The sequence below is a fragment of the Symsagittifera roscoffensis genome, chromosome 1, assembly GCF_963678635.1.
Source record: "Symsagittifera roscoffensis chromosome 1, txSymRosc1.1, whole genome shotgun sequence".
In the NCBI taxonomy this organism is placed as follows: Eukaryota; Metazoa; Xenacoelomorpha; order Acoela; family Convolutidae; genus Symsagittifera; species Symsagittifera roscoffensis.
This window is the reverse complement of record NC_087062.1, coordinates 38,398,762-38,419,828: the sequence shown is the minus strand read 5'-3', so window position 1 is coordinate 38,419,828 and position 21,067 is coordinate 38,398,762. Positions and strand designations below refer to the sequence as shown.

Sequence of the window (21,067 nt, the reverse complement as noted above, 5' to 3'; positions counted from 1 at the left end):
AGGAAAAACATAAATTTTGAGGGAATCAATTTGATTGATTGATTTTAAAATTGGTTTCACATACGCTGTCATTTAATCTGAAAAACCGTATCGAAAAATTATATCTGGGAAAACTTCATTCTACTAATTAAAATTAAAGAAGATCAAATTTTTCAAAAGACGAATTCTGTTTACTTGATATCAAAATGGTTTAAAATTCGATTATAAGTGAAACTCGATTCTACTTGATTTTTTTTAAAATGGTCAAAATTCAACTAGAGCTAATTCTGGTTGGTTCAAATCAAAAGTGTTGAAAGGTTTGTGATAGTAAAGCTCGATACTGATTGGTTGATATCAAAACTTTTGACAAACTTTTAGTTAGAAGAGCTCCATTCAGGTTGGTTGGTTATTACTTGAACTACACCAAATACGACTCATTTCAACTTGATTTGCCTTTTGGTTGAAATTAATCGGTCAAGATAATTCTCTTTATTTTTTTTTCTTCAAACTTTGGGATATTTCAAAGCAAATGCAAAGGCAAAGCTCCGACTGAATTTTTTGTAACTTTTTGAATGTTTCATTTGTTCCTTCTCTTATTGAGATGTCGTCACTGAATAGAAATGGAAGATTTGCATGTATTGAATGTGGCAGAAATTATACACGTAAAGATGCGTCAAGACATCGAGAACCTGTGGAGTTTTGAAGTGACCGAAATGCATCTTTCATACATATAGCAGCAACCTTCGTGATGAAGCATTCTTCGTGTCAAAATAATGTTAAATTTGGAAAGGACGCTCAGCAGTCTCCAAACACACTCCAAGAGAAGGTAGAATTATATTTTTAATTATTAAAAACCTAAGAGAAATTACTATTAATAATAATTTTTACTGAATCTGAAAAATATAAACAATTGTGATAAAATTTAAAAATTCTAGTGATCATTATACAGTTTTTTCATCACAATTTTTGATCTGTCATTTTTGTTTCTTTTCAGGTTGAGAAAATCAAGTGAAGATTTGTAGCAAAGATTTTAAGGTATCAACATTGCTTCGGACTAATTAACGATTAATAAATTGATACAGATTTCCATCTAAAATCCTATTTTCCTGTGAAAGTTTTGAGCAAGTTGAATCAATTTAAAGAGTTTTGATGAAGCAGAAACTGAGAAAATAAAAAAAATCAGATAGAAACTCAGTTTAATTCTTGGGACTAAAACTTTGGGAACTCTTTCAACCTTTCATTTGATCCTTCCCTTTCTGAGATGTCGTCACTGAATAAAAACGAGTTGCATGTATTGAATGTGGCAGAGATTACACACGTAAAAATGCATCAAGACATCGCAGAACCTGTGGAGTTTTGAAGTGTCCAAACCGCAATTTTCATATATATAGCAGCAAGGAACTGAATATACATATCAAGATGAAGCATTCTACCTGTCAAAATAATGTTCAATTTTGGAAGGACGCTCAGCAGTCTCTAAACACACTCCAATAGATGATAAATAATTTTATATTATCAAAATCATAGGGGAAATTACTATGAATAAAAAGGTTTTACTGAATCTGAAAAATCTATACAATGGTGATAAACATGAAAAATTCTTGTATACCTTATACAATTTTTTCATCACAATTCTTATCTGTCATTTCTTTTTCTATTCAAAGGTTCTGAGTTATAGTACAACCATGAACATCCGTTTTCAAAATGTCTTAAAACTTACAACCGAAATCGATCCGAAAATCTTTATTCTACGCGAAAAACTTCGTTGGTTGCAAGCATGCGGAGATTTTGTTGCGATAAATTTGTAGTAAAGAAGCATAACATACGCTAATGAGTGGTGAAGTATCAGTTAAAAAACTGTAAAAAACTGTATATTTATAAAACATCGACTAATTGAGAGGTTTTGCCTAGCTATGATTTTAAAGTTTCCTTTTTTAGTGCTTGTAAAAGTGTTCATAAAGTAAAGCGTTTTTAAGCAGATAATTGTGGTTGAATTTATTAAGAATTATGGTTTTCTACTGTTTTTTTTAAGTTTTCAGAAATGAAATGATAACTGTTCTAGAAAAAATGAAAAAATGTATGTTTTGCTAGTTTTTGAAAGATAACAAAATACATCATTTTGAACCAAACATTTTCTTCAATATAGGAATTCAGAGTTGAAATAGCATTTTACAATTATCAGCTTGATAAAATCAAGTGAAGAACTTTAGAAAAATTTTTATGGTATCAACATTACTTCGGATTAGTTAACGATCAATGAAATGATACAGTTTACCACCTAAAATCCAACTTTTCTGAAAAATTTTGTCAAATTGGATAAAATTTGAAAATTTTAGATGAAGCAGAAAGTGAGAAAACAAGAAAATTCAGATAGAAACTCAGTTTAATTCTTGGGACTAAAAATTTGTGGACTCTTTGAATCTTTCATCTGTTCCTTCAGTTATTGAGATGTCGTCACTGAAAAGAAACGAAAGAGTTGCATGGCTTGACCGTGGCAGAGATTACACACGTAAAGAAGCGTCAAGACATCGTAGAACCCGTGGAGTTTTGAAGTGTCCAAATTGCAACTTTCTTACATATAGCAGCAAGGAAATGAATTTTCAAATCAAAATGAAGCATTCTTCCTGTCAAAATAGTGTTAAATTTTGAAAGGACGCTCAGCAGTCTCTAAACACACTCCAAGAGAAGATAAGTAAACTTATATTTTTAAAAACACAGGGGAAATTAATATGAATAACAATTTTTACTGAATCTAAAAAATCTATACAATGGTGATAAACATGGAAAATTCTAGTAAACATTATACAACTTATCATCACAATTCTGGATCTGTCATTTATTTTTTTATTTTTTATTCAAAGGTTCTTATTGATGATAGAACCAGGAAGAATCGAGTTCAAATTTTCGTAAAACTTTCAACGGAAATCGATCCGAAAATCTTTATTCTATGGGAAAATCTTCAATGGTTGCAGGCTTGCGGAGACTTTGTTGCAATAAATTTGTAGTAAAAAAAGCATAACATACGCTAAGGAGTGGTGAAGTATCGGTTAAAAAATTGTAAAAAAACGGAAGCTATCATTTTAAAGTTATCTTTTTTTTAGTGCTTGTAAAAGTGTTCGTAGAGTAAAGCGTTTTTAAGCAGATAATGGAGGTTGATTTATTAAGAATTATGGTTTTCTACTGTTTTTCTCAAGTTTTCAGAAATGAAAATCATAACTGTTCTGGAAAAGAGGACAAAATGTATGTTTTTGCTAGCCTTTGAAAGATAACAACATTCATCATTCTAAACCAAAAGTTTTCTTCAATATAGAAATTCAGAGTTGAAAAAGCATTATACAGTTATCAGGTTGAGAAACTCAAGTGAAGATTTTCAGCAAAGAGTTTATGGTATCAACATTGCTTCGGATTAGTTAACGATCAAATGAATGATACAATTTTCCATCTAAAATCCAACTTTCCTGTAAAGTTTTGTTCGAATTGGGTTAAATTTAGAGATGTTAGATGAAGCAGAAACTGAGAAAAGAAAAAATTTCAGATACAAACTCAGTTTAATTCATGGGACCAAAACCTTGATGACTCTTTGAATCTTTCATTTGTTCCTTCACTTATTGAGATGTCATCACTGAATAGAAAAGAAAGAGTAGCATGTATTGAATGTGGCAGAGGTTACGCACAAAATTCAGAGTTGAAAAAGCATTATACAGTTATCAGGTTGAGAAACTCAAGTGAAGATTTTCAGCAAAGAGTTTATGGTATCAACACTGCTTCGGATTAATGAGCGATCAATGAAATGATACAGTTTACCATCTAAAATACAATTTTTCTATAAAATTTTGCTCAAGTTGGATTAAGTTTAAAGATGGTAGAAGAAGCAGAAACTGGGTAAAAACTAAATTGAAATAGAAACTCAAATTAGTTCATGTTTTGAGATAATTTTCCTGAAATTGAGCATATAATTTATATCTTGAGAAAAGTATATCATAAAAACACTCGAATAATTATATATTTATGTGTAATTTTTTGGAAAATTATTTATCATTTTATATATTAGACATTTATATTGGAAACTCAGGTGTTTTGAGGATAATTTTTGTGAATAAAACCCATCTCTAACACAAAAATTGTTGGTTAATTGATACGGTTTTTCCATTAAATTATCCATATTTTTGACAAAATCAGGCAAAAATAGATCTTTTAGAAGATGATCATGAAGATTAAAGAAAAATTTTGCTTTCAAGATCTACATTTCCTTTTTTGGGATAAGAAGCAAAAAACTTTGATGTAGAAAGATTTTTAGAGAAAATAATTTGGAGCTTGCTAAAATTTTCCAATTGAACTGATACTTTAGCAGAAACAGATGTAAGATCTTATAATTATATGAAATTTAACATGAAAGGTTTCAATAAGACACAATGTAAAGATTTTGCTCTAGTTTGTGGCAATTTTATTTCAATTAGAAAAATAAGTTGAACTATACAGTTTTTTTCCTTGGTAAATTTCGCTAAATTATTCAGTTTTTGCAGTTTGCATCTGGATTTTCTTTTCTCATATGATTTATTTTAAGAAGCGTTCTTCTAGAAGTTTTTAGATGTTGCAGATGTTAGGACCTAGATTCCCTTGTGTATTTCTACTTCCGAAGTTTTTCAGGTAATAACCAATAAAGCTGCTCTTATTTTGTTCTAAAAACTTAATGTAAAAACAAACCTTTATTTTCTCAGTTTTTAAATGTGATATTGAATTTTTTTGAACAAATTTCCGACAAAAATCCAGAATAAAAAGCGATTTAATGAGTATTTTGCAAGAAAAGTGGTAGTTAATGATACCAAAAGTTGTATTTTAGCTACTAAAAGAGGGAATTTGAAGGTAGTCATGTACAAAACAGATAGTAATAATCCGACATTCTCAGTTCTATTTTTATTTCTGCCAGTAGACTGTTCGTTCAATTGATACTTTTTTCCACTAAACTTCCAAGTTCTGACTAATTTTTTGCAAAATGATTTCAATAGCAAAAAAATGCCTTAGCAAAAAACAAGAATAACACTAAAACATAGAACATTTCTACGGTAAAACTTATAGAGAGATAATTATCAGTTATAAAGAAAACTTTGTTAAATTTCATTGAACATCTAATATGCTTTGAAGAAAAATTGGTACATTTTTTAGTCAGTTTTAGCAGTTAATTGTTCATTTTTCATCATTGATCTGAAATTTTTTAAAGTTTACGTGAAAAAATTCTCAGAAATTGTAATTTTTGTACAAATTTGAGTTGATCATTGAGAAAAACTGAGGAGGAGTTGAATCATGGAGTTTAATCTAGAAGTTTCAATGAATATTGCTCTTATTGTTCATTTGAATTGAGATTCTTAAGTTTCAGTGTCACGAAAAACCAGTTAATTACACAAACAAAAAGTTAAAAATGGAAACTTTTGAGTAGAATTGATTAATTTTTACATCACTTTCTCGGAAATTAAGATTAATTTCAGTACTTTCCCGAGAAATTGGAAGTTTCAATTTTGATTTAGCCAAAATGAGCTTTCAATATGTGTTCAGAGCGTTATATAACCCGCTTCTTAGCTCTAATTAGGTTGAACTTCATCGTATTTTAACATTTTGTCAAATTTTTGTATCATTGTCTCAACATGAGGCCATTTAAAATACAGCTTGAGCTTTCTTTTAAATTCTGCCCTAAGGTATAATTTACAATTAGATCAGATGCAACAGAAAATTAACCAAAAATTGAGATATTTGCAATTTTCTCCAAAAACTTGATTTTTTTGCAGTTTTTCCAAAAATTTTAAAATTTAGCAATTTTTTTTCGATAAACTTGATAACTTTGGAAGTTTCAGTAGGTTTCGGCCACAAAGAGCTGTGTTTTAGAGAGTAAGATCATGTAATCAAACAATTAACAAGTCAAAATATAACAAATCTTATCGTGTTTTAAGCTTTTCAGAAAAAATTTGCTTGAAACCACTTGAAAAAGAACGGAAAATAAGCCCACGAAAAGTAGAATACGAAAAATTATATTGAAAAAATTCATTTGTACGGACATAGTAAGAAACTATGCAGGTCAGCCAGCACGTGATTCAGCATGTAATTTTTCACATTTGTCTGAACGTTGATTATAGGAACAAAAAGTTTTGTTCTTTTCAGATCCACGTGAAAACTGAATTTCAATTCGCTAAAAAAACTAAGTATCTGATCAAAAAAAACTTGAAATGAGATATATAATGAGATATAAACTTTCTATCTTTGTAACAGCTCTATACTGATTTCAGATTTGACAAAAAAGGATATAATATCACGCCAGTTCTAATTTAATTCGTCATTTTTGATAAAACTCAACTAAAATTATAGTGCTGATTTAATTTTTTTGGACAAAATCTAAAAATTAAAATAAGTTTTTCTCACATTGAGTTGATTTTAGACAAAAACGAAGACAACTTCGCTTAGATGCTTTAAAAAAATTTTCTCCAAAAACGATGATTTTGGTTTTTTTAGTCAATTGAAAATACGTCAGAAGTAACTTTTGATTTGCTGAGGAAACTCTATCGAAGTGAACCTCCTATTTAGTCCAAAATTGTTTTAAAATTTTCTGAATCAAAAATTGTTTTTTTTTTAATTTTGCTTAAATTTACGTAATTTTTTTTTACGAATGTCAAAAAATCTTCATTACATAGTTCTTACAGATGTTTTTCAGAACGTTGTTTACAGGAAAAAAGTCTCGGCCACTTTAATTCCACGTGAAAACTGAAATTGAATTTTCTAAAAACAAAAATTAACCTCATCAACAAAAAACTGTAATAACTCTTATATAAAGCCGTTCATAACGTTCATTACTCTTAAAAATTCGAACCAAATTCGTATATTAACATTTCAAATGTTTAATTTACTATAAGTACTTCTAGTTCTAATTTACATTAAATTAATCTAAATATACATTGAGAGAAAAACTAAAAAGTTTTCAATAAATATTCTACAGATAGACAATGTGCTCAGCACACTGCTTCGAAGTTTGAGTGTTTGAAAAGTCTCCAATTAGTGCCTTTCGAATTTCGTTTCAGGAACTGTCATAAAAAGGCTTAAAATTTCATTCAAGCTGAACTGTGAGATGACTATAAATACGCATTTCTCGAACCGATGTGATTTCCGATAACAATTTCATCAGCCAGACAATTTCATATTTTTGGAGTTCAGTTACGGGTAAGGGTTGTAAACGTGGTGGGAAGACAGAGACATCATTTCCCATATTTCGCAGAGCTGTGATTGGCTGAGCAGTTCCTTGTCTTCTGATTGGCCCAGTTCTATGAAATGATCGACTATGAAATTGAGACATCTGTCTTTGAATTCGCTGAACTGTGGAATTGAATCCACTGTTATATACACTTTAATTACTGTAGCCGTCGTAATGTTGGTTTCTGAAAAAAAAAACATTTCATTTCAAAGAAGCGATTAGATCTTCATTTTTTGAGCCTAAAAATAAATGAAAAATCTATCTTAGTCCAAATTACTAAAAAACCTAGAAACAAATGTTTTCCAATGCGCTTCGAATTTTTCATTACGAGCCTTATTTGTCTGTAGATTTTTTGAATGACTGCGCATAGTGCAGCTTGAACTTAACTATTGTTTTCATTATCGATCAAGTTATCTTGAACTTGATTATTTTGATAACAAAAAGAGATTGTTGCTATCGATTCCAATGAACAATGTCTTAAATCAGAATTACAATTGAAACCCTGATTTGGCCACAAAGTCAAACACACGCTCCTTAAATTCACCAACCGACCTAGATTCCTCTGACAAATATGGGCGAGTCTGTCGTTGGTCAGGCCATAATAAGAGGGAGTCCTCAACAGGAACAGGGAGTCCTCGGGAGGCATGAGAGTATGTCCAGAGTACACATATCTGAGGAATGTATGCAGTGCCTGCCTAGTGGGCACTATGTCATCTATGGTCACTCGGATGGGACATGACAAGTCCAGTGGAGTGATTGCGATTTCACTTACAGGTGACGAACTATCAGCTACGCTTAAGTCAGGTCTGTTCAGATTAGATGATGCTGAGTTGAAATCAAACAGGCCTAGAAAACGAAAAAATATAATGTTACACAGTTGTTAATTGGACACGCGAATATCAATATTATAATCAGATTCTCATTATCAGATTATATTTCAGCTTTATTCAAAAAAAGTTGTAGATTTCAATTCATGAACCAGTGAACTTCAATTCATGAATAATCAGATTCTCATTCAGATTATTTTCCACTGCTGGTAGAATCTGCATTTTAAAAGAATGTTCTATTATTTTCGAAACTGGAAGACTCACTTAGAAAATATTGACTGCGAGCTGCCAGCACCGCCCTGTGAGCTGAAATCACCAAGTCATCTCCAAATGCCAATTGAACATCCGCAAACTCATTGAGGGACTCCAAATTCCTCGCAATTTCCGACTGTGCCTCTGGACGACCAGACACGTCTGATTGATTCCTGCCATTGTAGCTACCGCTTAAGAGAAGGTTAAACAAATCTACAGCGAGAGTCCCGTCTTCCAAGTTCTCGTGCATGTTCAAACTTTGGTTGTTTGAGCTGGATGCGGTTGGTGCCGTCGAGTTAGGAGAGTGAGCCGCGTTGTTATTTTCTGAGGTATTCGCGGTACCACCAATGGATGCCCAACTAATTTGAGGAGAAGATGGTGCCACGCATTGCACCTATAAAGGATAAGACCTCGTTTTCGTGCTAGGATTTCACCATAGTTTCCAAATTCTTGGACGAAATTTTGAGTAATTAACATATCCAACAGACAATTGGAAAAGAGTCAATGGACGCAAGTAAACAGAAAACAAACCTGACTCCCGAATTTCAAAGAAAAAATAGATGGCCTCAAAACTTTTTGAACTTTTAGAACAGTCTACGATTGACGCGCTTTTGACAAAATCAACGCAATTTGAGAAAACTGTATCGATAGGTAAAGTTTTGATTCCTCGGGAAATCTGAAAATAAAAATCCACCTCCGAAGCTAGAAGTCGATCATGTTTTAACAATGGAAAAGAACTGATTTCAAAACGAAAAAAAATCATCACGACCTATATATATATATATATATATATATATCTTAACTACGTTCATCGACTCTCAAAGATGTTTTCCACTTCAAATTATTTTTGTCCGGACTTTTCTGTCTAACTAATCGTATGAATGGGTAACTACAATTAAATTACTATGAGAAAAACGCGCTACAAATTTTTAAACCAAATTTACACAAATTTGACAAAAAATATATATTTGAGGAAAAAACTAACACAGATTAAGGCATTTTCTGCATTCATTTTTTTAAAATTGATGCTGCTGGTTGCGAAAAAAATGTCCAACAATCGCGAGAAGTTTTCGAATGTAAAAAAATGACCTGCTTGTGTCGCCTTATCAGATCCACAATAATCTGAGAGTCCAGGGCTGCAAAGGTCTCCTTCTGAATGAGAGCTGTGAAGTTGTCCTCTCTCACCACTTTCTTCACACAGTACTCTCTGAGGGTGGTGAGGTTCATGCTGTAAGCCTCATGCAGCACTGTCAGAATGTTCTCCATGCAGATTGTCTCTTCCAGAAATCGAAGGCAGAGACACTCGAGACGAACTAGACTGTACACTGCGGCTAGCTTACACACCTTAAAACATCCCAACACCCAAATATATTGAGGAAATAAATGTAAGTGAGAAAATCAACGAGACAAAGCAAAACTGCGCACAACTTGCGATATAAAAAAGGAGGACCACGGTAAAACATATTTAAATGAAAAACAAATTTCATTTGTTTCGCAAAATTGAACCGAGAAATCGAAATTCAAGGTGAACAACAACTCACTATCATTGATCTTATTGCCAATCAATCATTCACAAATTCAACAAGGCAGAAATCATTCGAGCGAAAGTTTGTAATCACATAAAAGCATACTTTCAGATTGTACTGAAAATTTGTCCTTCAACTGCTCCAGATCTACAAGGAAAGAGCCCGGCTTTTTTTCTATTTCGATAGTAAAATACTTTTGGCTAAAAAACATAGCCAACTGACAAATGGAAAAGAGTAATGAATGCAAGGAAACAAAAAACGACTTTTTAAAAAAAAACATCAACTTTTGAATTTCGAAAAAAAATTGATGGCCTAAAAGCTCTTTGAAATTTAGAACAATTTATGATTGACAATTTTTTGATAAAATAAACCCAAATTGAGAGAACTGGATTAATAGGTTGAAATTTTATTTCGCTGGGAAATCTGATAATTAATTTCCATTTTCGAAATTAGAAATCGATCACGTTTTTTCGCACTATAACAGCTTTCATAATTGGAGTGCATTTTGCCGACCTTCTAGCAAATGAAAATCAATTAAACTCAAAAAAAGTCATATAAACCCAAGGGCTTTCATATGTGCATTTTCAAGTATGAATGCACTTCCTTTGTTATTAGAGCATTTCAAGACTTTTTCCTGAAAAAAAAACAAAAAAATATTACCAAGACCTATATAAGAGGACTATCTACAATCATTACTCTTAATAATGCAATAACTAGAAAATACATCCCAGACAACAAGTTAAGCCTTATTGTTCCGACTAATTTTGACGGAATATTTGTGCTCGGGTGGTTTTTTTTCTCCAGACAAATTTCGACTTCATAACTAGCAATTTTTGACGGAATTTTTTTCACCATATGGAACGTATTGCTGTCTTGAGCTCAAATTTAAAAGATACTGACTCTTTTCCACTTCCTCAATGTATGAAGAACAAACCTGTTCACAATTGTTGATTAGTTCACCATGCCAAGTTTCATTGCATTATGACAATGTTAGAGATTTTTTTCAAAACTGAATTAGAAAGGTGGGGTGGGGGATTGGAAAAGAGCCCACCCATCTTCTAAACATAGCCAACTGAAGTTGGAAAAAAGTAATAAACGCATTGAAACAGAAAAAAAAACTGACTTGCTTTTCGGAAAAATCCCAACCTTCGAATTTCCAATAAAAAAATAGATGGCCATTATTCTCTTTTAATTTCTAGAACAATTTATAATTGACCTTTTTTGATAAATTTATCCCAATTAGAGAAAACTGGATCTTAAGGTAAAATTTTTATTCCACTGGGAAGTCGATCACGTTTTTCGAGACTTTTTCCACTTTTGCTGTTTGATAGTGGAGTTTGCCTTCCTTTTAACAAGGCTGAACTTAACAAGAAATCACCCGGCCAAACCGCGAAAAATTTTAATTAAGCGTGAACAAATTCCTCAAAAAAAGACCTATATAAGAGTATGTTAATTAATCTTAAAAACGAACATTAACACTACACCATATATCTTAAAATTAAGCCAGAATATTCAGGGCTCCGCCCTAATACGAGCAGTCTTGTTTCCAATTTATAAAACCGACGTTTCAATGTAAGCAACATTGGAAAACCGACGTAACTGCTTACATCATAAAACTTCTTGTGACGATCCATGCATGGGCAAAAGAAAACGCACCTGAAGCCTAATCACTTCAAGAGGAACAGTTTTAACAATCCTCGCCGCATCAGAACCATTCTGCAGGTTCTGGTCGGATTCGAACCAACGATCTTCTGTTTACAAGACAGGCGCATCAACCACTGCGCTACAGCCAAGCATTTTCTAACACATTCCGAAAAATTAGCAATAAAAGAAAACTTATGGTAAATGAAAGTAGAGTTGTACCGGATAGCGGTATCCAGAATTTATTTCCGGTTATCCGGACACTTTCTGATTCCGGCACGAATATCCGGTAAAACTTCACCGGATAATTACCGGATACTGATCGCGTTTTTTGACAAAAAAACTTTCGAAAAAACACTGAACTCAAAATTCCTGACATCAGTTATGATCGCTATGCTATTTCCCTAATCTCTGCTTATTTTTCTCATTTTTTCTTCCATTTCATTGTAAATTTCAGGGATAATTCGTTCCGTGAAAAACTTTTGTGAAGGAATAGCATAGCGTGGTTGTAAGCCATTATTCAAGGCTCTGAAACCGTAGTCCTGCATTTATCTGGTATCCGGTTATTATCCGGTAAGTTTTATTATCCGGTATCCGGTTTTTTCAAAAATTCGTGCCGGGCACATCTCTAAATGAACGTTTGATTCCTTCAACATCATTTCAAAATTTCGTATTTTAGCGCAAACTTATTACAAACAAGTTTGCTAGTTTGTTGAATGCAAAGCAACCCTGTTTAAACAATTCACAACGACGCCTAGCTCATTTCGAGTACAATTGATCTGACAGATATAAGCCTAAAAACTAGTGGCTACGTTACAAAAAAAATAACGGCAAGGAAATATCAACGACTTTCTAATTTGCACCCCTTCCTTTTCGCCTATGACAACAAACAAAAACAATTTGGCTTCAGCCCATTTACTTTGGGGCGTTGAAAGATACTAGGCTGCCTTATTTCCGTTTCCCTTATATGAGTCCGTACAAATCTTCGTTCACGCTTTACGACAATATTTCATTTTGTTAGGGAGGAATCACAGCCAAATCCAAACATATTCGGTCTCCAAACACAACCGTGTAACACCACTGGTTAAATCATAAAATAGCCCACAAAAAATCAAGAAAAATGAATTATTCAGAAAACTCACAGACTATAAGTTTCTGAGAAAAACATCACTTTAATCTTTCATGATACATAGTCCGATTGTTTTCAAATTTGACATTTACGGTAACTACCTACTTCCATCACACATTTGGTCATAATACACACAAACTTGTAAAATCAATGGTTAACGCACTTAGTTCATCTTTAAGAGTGATGGCGACAAACAGTAAAACAGTCAAGACCCGTTGAACATGTCAAATAATTTGATTACCTTGATAATCTGCAGCAACAACTCATCTCTGGACGAAGCTGAAGTGAAATCTGGTCTGATTCGATCTGTGTATAAATATTGCAGCACCAGATGGAACGCATTCTTATTCGTCTCTGTGATGTGCACTTCAGGCAGCGAAGGACAATCACTATCTCCTCGGTCTATTCTGCTTTTCCAATCCTTTCGAGCTTCGATTATTTTCTCTTTCAGAGGAGCACATCTAGCCGCTACAATGACAGCATGTGCTTGAAGCTTGGCACCATCCGGGAAAGTAAAACAAACATCTGCCAACCTCAGTAATCGTGTATCAGTCAGAAGTCTCAGCAGATCTTCAGTTAGAGTACATTTCGGGAATGTTGGGAACTTGAACGCAAAGAGTTCGTTCGACCGTTTATCAAAATCCACGGTTCCTCCAAAAATGTACATTTTATCCTGGTACACAACAGCTGTGTGGAACAAGCGGCCTGTGATTGGCTGGGACGTTGAGCGTGGGATGACCTTTTCCCACGATTTGTGGTCGAGGTCAAAGCAGAGGAGGTCAGATGCCAGGTTGTCGTGTGCCGAGGCTACTGATCCGCCAAACACGTACAGACGTCCATGGTACTCGACCATCGTATGTCCGTACCTAAAATTCATTTTCAAACAGGTTTTCATGAATTTCTACCAAGACTACAAGAGGAAAACATAGCCAAATAACAGTTGTAAAACCAACAAAAAATATTGTTTCAAAGAGAAAAAAATATCACCTTGAAGCTCTTTAAACTTAAAGAATCATTTATGATGGACACTTGTTTTTCTATCAAACTAACATAATGAGACATAGATGCGAAGCTGCGCTTCGCAAACAATTGCGAGACCACGATCACGACCAAAAAGCAGCTCTATCGAGTGGAATAAGAAAAAGTAGAAATGGGCATCGATGCGTAAAATCCCCAAAAACTAGCCACCAATAACGCAGCGACATATAATAATTGCCAAATCGATTCAGTAAAGTGGCACCCACTACAACAAGGCTGCTCGTATCAGGGCAAAGCCCTGAATGTTCTGACTGCATTTTAAGGTCTGAGTGGCGTTCCCTTTATAAAAATTGACGGATTTTTCAAAAAAACGAACATATAAAAAAAAAATTGAGATTTTTTGGTAAAATCGACCCCCCCCCCCATGCCATAAAAGGTACAAAGTGACAAATTTCACTCTTAGTAACAAATCAATTTTGGCAAATAAGCTTGCTTCAACCAACTTGGAACGATTTCTAAGACGGATTAAAAACCCGCTTACGCGTTAATAGCGCGAAATATATCGCGCGTTAATTTTTGTCATCTTTAAACCCCCATAACATGACGAAAAAAGATCACAAGTGAAATGTCTTTTTAAATTTAAGCTCAGGACAACAATATCTTTTGAATGATAAAAAAAATTCTGTCAAAAATGGCTATTGTAAAAGTCGAAACTCGTCTGAAAAAAAACCACCCAGAGCACAAATATTCCGTTATTTTCGTTTCAGTCGGAACAAAAAGACACAATTTTGCATGTAATAAATTGGAAAGCATAAAGGCAAACTATGTATAAATTATGCATTTCAAAAATATTGCGAGATATATCGAGTTTGAAAATTTCTGAAATCGAGTTTTTTTATTGTACTGATATTTTTAAGCAAATAGCTTTTTTCGGTTCATTTGACTAATGGGAAATGCATCAACTGTGTTAACTTATTACTAATTGAATTTCAAAGCACATGCTATCAAAGGTTGTTAAGGTGCCCAAAAAGTGGCGCCAATATTTGCGACTTAGGTTGGAAAAAAAAGAAAGTTCGTAGTAATACACTTTGCTTCGCAAGTGTAAAAATTTAATCAACAGGTGCTTTTAATATTTCAATGGAAAATCTGACATGAAAATTCACTTTTGATTCAATCTCGTTATTCGTAATTCACATCGTTTTCATTTCAACCCTGACAGTCTGCCTGTGGTTTAATTAGCTGCTCTTTTCCAGTTCCCCCTTTCAAATTCAATTTTGAAAAGCTTATTTAACGTTGTCATAATGCAAAGAAATTTGGTATAGTGAAAAAACTGACAAATATGAACAGATTTGTTCTTTATACTTCGCATCGTAACATCACGCATTTAGCCGTAATTACACGTAAGACAACTACCAACCCCATTTTTCAAATTTCCCCATTTTTCAAATTTCCCCATCTTTCAAATAATAAAATTTGAAAGGTGGGGAAGTGGAAAAGAGCCTAATTAGCGGCTACCAAGCACCAAGCCATGTGCAAATGTTTTTAGTTTTTTTCTTTCAACTACGCTACTATCTTGATGTTTAACTGCGGAATAGGAATCCGACATGTTCTGAAAAATGGTTTTATATTTACATGGTAGTTAACACTGGTTCATTTGTTCTTAAATCTTTTCAGCGCACAAAAATTAAATGAAACTTCAGATAGATGACTGGAAAGAATCCACCACAGAAACTTAAGACGTTTGTGATCCCACTAAAAGGCTCTGGTCGGATTCGAACCAACGATCTCCTGTTTACAAGACAGGCGCATTAACCACTATGCTACAGAGCCGTTACTCCTCAGCTTAACCATTTAACAAAATTCATAAGAAGAGCTGCATGGTGTATTTCAATATTTGCTAAAATCCAGTTCCTTGCTAATGTATTGTAAAAACTAAGATTCATTTCCAATTCGATTCAGTTGTACAATATTATGTGTAATTTTCACTGCTATTTCAGAAAATTGAGGAGAAACTAAGCGTCAGTGAAGTGAGCTAAAACGCCTCCTAAATGGGAAGTGAATCCTGCGTCGTAAATTATATTTAAGCTCTGATATTTTTGTGTTTCTAAATAAATCGATTCATTTGTTTTTTAAAGGAAATGAAAGCGATTTTCGCGAACATCAACTGACCGGTACCGATACAAAAAAAATTGAAATATAACAAAACGATTGTTGGTTTAACTTTTGTTTAAGGCGATGGGATGACACTGCTACTAACTATGTTTTATTTCATCCTGCTCTTTTCATTTGTAAGCTATTTTCAAACATTTTCTGCCTTATGACCTTATGATACTATTACTTAATTGTACCTTTTCTGGGGTGGTGCCGCAGATCCATGCAGTATATGTTCGGGCGATATCCTAGTCCAGCTGTATGTATCGAGATTGAAGGTGAAAATATGGTTTGTCATCTCCTTGCCCGACACTCCCGAGAAGAGGAAGAGTCTGTTGTCGACTAGGGTGACTGAGAAGTTGCAGCAGGGAGGGGGGATGATGCCACTCTGCTCCACACACTGCCACTTCTTAGGGTACCCTGTCGTCTCCAAAGATACATTCCACATGTCATTCAAGTTCTGCAGACGTCTCTGGTCATGTGGCTAAACGAGTGACTATTGGTTAAAATCAGGGGCGGATCTAAGATTTTCTCGAGAAGGGGGGTGGATAAATTTTTGTCGACTTTTTTTTAGGTTGACAAAATCGATTTTCCGAGCGCTCCCAGAACACTATAAACACCCTATTTCGACGAAGAATTTTGCGCCGCAGGCAAATTTTTGAAAAAAAGTTAAAAATGCCGCTTTTGGGTACTTATGGAAAATTTTGGCGCGCTCCCCTTCAAAATGAGTATATATTGGCGCCAAAGGTGCCTTTACAAAAAATTTAGGGTTGGTCGGCCAAAATGGATGTCAAAAAATAACACCAAAGCGGGGACCCTTTGGTTGGCGATGGGGTCGAATCGGTTACATAATTTTAATTTCGTGGACGCGTAATTTTTTTTTGAAAAAAATGGAATTTTTTTTGAAAAAAATGGAATTTTTTGCTGGTTCTAAAGGCCTTTCACGTCACCGACAATTTAACTGGCAAAGGTGAAGTGTCTAATATCTAATTTTTCTGACCATGCGATTGCTTCCATAACCTCCAAATATCCACAGTTTCTTCTTGTAGACGAAAGAGCAATGTGCCGACCGAGGGGTAGGAGCACCACCTGAAACCATATCAACAAATTCAATTCAATATACATCAGCATGACTGGGAGTTGTTAGTCATGAAATGACCTTTGAATCTTCGTACCTTCGAAAATCCACGCGTGCCAGGATTGGTCAATAAACCTATACTCGTGTAAATCATTCCGATTGTGGAGATTCGTCGAGTTCTGCTGCAGATCAAAACTGGACGGACCACCTCCTGTGTTCGTAGTAGAGTTTCCCGCACCACCCGAATAGCCTCCGAACACAAACATGCTGTGCTTGTAGACCACTGCCGAATGGTGATATCTCGGGGACGGGTTCGCGCCCTGCACACGCAATGGAAGCCATTGATCAGCTTCGATGTCATACCTAAAACGCTATAAACATGATTATGGTTCTGGCGCAAATTTATGGTTCTTAGAAAGTTGTACTTTACCGCTTAAGATCGATGATGAAAAGGTTGTTCTCTTTGCATCAAAAATGATTTAATATGCATCGCATAACTGATCCTAACTTGATTTATCATCATCAGATCTAAACTAACTTACTTTACCAGATCGTTCAACATCCTTCGTCCGTCATCCCCACCGAACACATAAAGAGCATTTTTGTATTTCACCATGGTATGTTTACTTCTCCTGGACACTAGCTGAGCGGAGGTGTATTCTTGAGCGCCACTTACAAGGAACCAATGACACCCGTCATCTTTCGATTGCACAAATGACTCTGCAGCATTTAAACTTAACACCGCACTTGACATCTCAGGCCGAATTGCTCTAGATTGAGAGGTAACTGTGTACTGGTTAGAACTACTGCTAGGTCCTGACATATCTTCTGGCTGTGTTTGGCTATTGCGAGTGACGTTCAATGTTGACTTACCGGAAGTTTGAGAATGAGGTGATGACATGGTTCTTCGGACTGCTGAATAGTTTGCTCTTGGGACTCCAGATCGGGAGCTTTCATTCATTTACCTTCTGAAAACACTTCAACATAACAAAAAGCCAAAACAGCTTTTGAATGAAGTATAATGAGAGATTTGCTTCCAATTTTGATATCAAAAAACAAATGCCCGAAGAATTCAATTTCAGAAAACAAGTATTTTTATCGTCTTTTACTTTGTGCGCCTTTGTTTTCGTTAGGATTTTTCTGCATCCATTTGAATGTCTGTTGAGACCCTAGACGAACATTGAAATACCTGCTATGAGTATCTCTAGTCGTGAATGGACCAGTAGTAGCAATATAATCTGGGTCCAGTGGCATATTCTTAGTTCTATTTTTCTTTGGAGCCTGGTTCAAGGGGAACCTCTGATCTTCCGCGACCCAGGGGTTTTGTCCATGCTTTCCTCCCTGAGGTCTCGGAACGTGGTACTTCAATCCTCTGGTACTATGCACGTAATTTTTCGAAAAGTGGTAAATGATTTCTCCATTATCATCAATGCTGTAGAAGAGACGCTTAAGTGTCTTCAAACCACATTCAGGGCAAAACACCTTAGAAACATTGGGAGTCTTTGCCATACAAGCATAACATCTTAAGACATAAGATTTCAATTTTGACAACTTTACTCCGTCAACAGACATGATCGTGATTCCAATCTGCTGAAGAACGCGCTGCATTGTGTAGTCGAGTGTCACACACGCAACTTCGTCTCGACCATTGGTTTCCTCTTCTTTGCAATGCAATCTCTCCATTTTCCTCTGTGCATCACGTAAGTTATCTTTTGTAATCCAACCGGAATCGTCATCCTCTTCTGATTCATCGGAATTTTGCTCCTCAGAGTTATCATTCTCTGCCATTATTGTCGCAGAGATTTCAGAAACATCTTCCTTTTCAGCAACCTTTCCCGGTACATAGAAACCTGGAATTTTCGCATCATCCTTATGCTTAATTATCTCCGCTGAGTCGCTGCTCATATCCGGTTTTTTCTTCTCTGATACAAGAACTCGACTCGTGGGCTCCGATTTCAAACCCTCGGATCCACAAGTTTCTACATAGAGCTGATGAGTTAGAGCCATGACCCTGAGATCGGCGACTGAAAGTGCTTGATAACATCCCGCTTTTCGCGAAAATTCACATACGAAATTGTAGCTATTTTCAGATGGAGTCAAAACTTTTAGATAATTTGGAACAAAGGCCAATTTATGTTTCGTTTTCTTATCGCGTAGCTCTTTCAAGACATCTTCTACTGTGTACAGAGTCTCGGAAAACTTGCAAATTTCATCGAGTGGCGCCTTTATCAACGCCGATGTGTCAACGATTGCCTTGGATGCCTTGAAAATGAGTGCATTTTCAGACTCAGCGCGAACATCTTCAGTCGCCATATCTGAAAACATAATGTTTAAAATGATGTGCAGAGATGATAGTTCCACTAAAAATTCATTGAAAACTGATAGAACTATTATTACTGAAGAGTGATGAACACTGAAAGAAAAACCATTAGCAGCCAGAAAATTAGCCTAAAAACCATTACTTTTCAAAAACGAATGTGATCGGACAAGCTCAGGGCTTCAAAGATTTCAAGAACTTGGCCCGCAATTGCTTTAAAAATATAAGAAAAATTACAAAAAAAAATAAATTATTCGTAAAACGCATTGTTGGGTGAAACACCAGATAAAGCGTGGCAGTTTATCCCAAATCAAAAAAAGAACCGAAGTGATCAAAAACTATTCCAAAAAATATGAATCAATGGAGACAAAACTGCATCTTCGCAAACCAAGCGCGAAAGCGACAAAAAATTTGGAAGCTTAAAAAACTACAAAAGCACAAAATTTGCATATAATAATAGTAGAAGTAGTAGTAGTAGGGTAGACTTTAGGATTTCTCCATGGGTTTTGAACCCTCGTTTATAAGTTCGTAATTTTCCCGGTGGGTTGCAGTTTCCACACCAGCAAAGAATTCTCCGCATACACAAGTTGTTTTCTGCAAAATTTCTGTTGAAGAATTTCTAATACGTATTTGTAAGAGATATTTTCGGGCTGTCATAATCTTGATTTTCGAATCCACAATTTGGCTAAAATAGTTGTATAGCGTACATAAAATTTTCATTTGACTTTTTCAGTCTTGTTGCATGAACAGTAATCTCACCACGTGTTGCTTGTCTCGTTCGTGATTCGTTTTTATGAATGATTGTATTCAAATCAATGTCTTGTTTATTTTTTAGTAGTGAAACTAAATACAATATGTCGTGTAATTCAAAGTACATTGATAGTGGAAGGAGAATTAAAAATTTCAGTCTTTCAGTATAACTCATTTTGAAGTTATTTGTAATCCAAGAAGTCGCTCGTTTTTGTACTCTTTCTAGTTGTCTTAATTCTGTTTTGTTCGGAAACCATGTTTGCGATGCATAGCTTATGATTGGTACAATGTATCTACAGTATGAGTTTAATTTTAACTTTCATGATGCTTTTTTCGATATATTCCGTTTGACTTTGTAATAAGCTCCCATTGCTTTTGATATGCGATTTTCAGCATTTACTGACCACCAAAGGTTGTCACACATTAAAATACCTATGTCTTTTTGGGTCTTTGCGGTATCAACATTTGTATTAAATAGTGTAACCTCCATTTTCCCTTTGAGGTTGAACAGATTACATTTATTTTCGTTCAGCGGCATTTTATTTTCTTCGCACCATTTTTCAACATTTGTCGTGTCTTTTTGCAGATAAATTTCTTCAGTAGAAAAGATCTTCATATCGTCACAATAGCCAAAGCAATGGGATTTCTCAATGCATTTGGGAATGTCATTAATGAATATGAGAAAAAGTAGAGGGCCAAGAATTGAGCCCTGTGGTACACCGCTACTTACTTCTTTCAGAGTTGATGAACTTTTATTGATTTTTACATATTGCAATATATCTGTTAGATAGTCTTGTATTATGTATTGTATTTGAATGCCTAGACTTATGTTTCGTAGTTTAGCGATTAGGATACTATGAGGAACTTTATCAAAGGCTTTAGAAAAATCTAGATAAAGAACTGATAGCGTTTGAACGTTTTTGTCATCGTAGAGTTCATATACTTTGCTCGAAAATTGTACCATTTGTAGTACTGCTGACCTTTTTTGCCAGAAGCCTTATTTTGCGTTTTCCATGAAAGGTTAAACTTTGGGTTATATTTTATCAAAGACTATTTTTTCGAAGACTTTCGGGGCGGAGCATAAAAGGCTAATTGGGCGGTAGCACTCAACTGACGCCTTGTTCTTTTCTTTAAAAATTGGGGCCACTTGACTTGTTTTCCAGTAGGTCGGGAAGAGCCGCTTGCTAATGAATGTGCGGAAGTGAAGA

At 34.6% G+C, this 21,067-nt stretch overlaps 3 protein-coding genes and 1 non-coding gene across 5 annotated transcripts in view; all 4 read right to left on the bottom strand.

Moving 5' to 3' along the window:
- Positions 1-21,067, bottom strand: part of LOC134844082 (protein YIPF6-like) — a 509,298-nt gene that overhangs the window by 89,294 nt on the left and 398,937 nt on the right. The window lies entirely within an intron of this gene.
- LOC134844011 (leucine-zipper-like transcriptional regulator 1) lies at positions 6,826-17,756 on the bottom strand. Its single transcript, XM_063860460.1, has 9 exons — positions 17,335-17,756; positions 16,890-17,155; positions 16,715-16,803; positions 15,912-16,198; positions 12,827-13,451; positions 9,379-9,633; positions 8,302-8,683; positions 7,763-8,056; positions 6,826-7,394 (listed from the first exon to the last, which is right to left on the bottom strand). The coding sequence occupies exons 1-9, from the start codon at positions 17,751-17,753 to the stop codon at positions 7,174-7,176; spliced, it is 2,838 nt and encodes a 945-aa protein (XP_063716530.1). The 5' UTR covers positions 17,754-17,756; the 3' UTR covers positions 6,826-7,173.
- Positions 15,321-15,393, bottom strand: Trnat-ugu (transfer RNA threonine (anticodon UGU)). The gene has a single exon. It is a non-coding gene; the product is annotated as a tRNA-Thr (tRNA).
- Positions 17,849-19,134, bottom strand: LOC134856716 (RNA-binding protein NOB1-like). The gene has a single exon (XM_063872986.1). It carries the CDS (start codon positions 19,115-19,117, stop codon positions 17,888-17,890), a length of 1,230 nt encoding a protein of 409 aa, XP_063729056.1. The 5' UTR covers positions 19,118-19,134; the 3' UTR covers positions 17,849-17,887.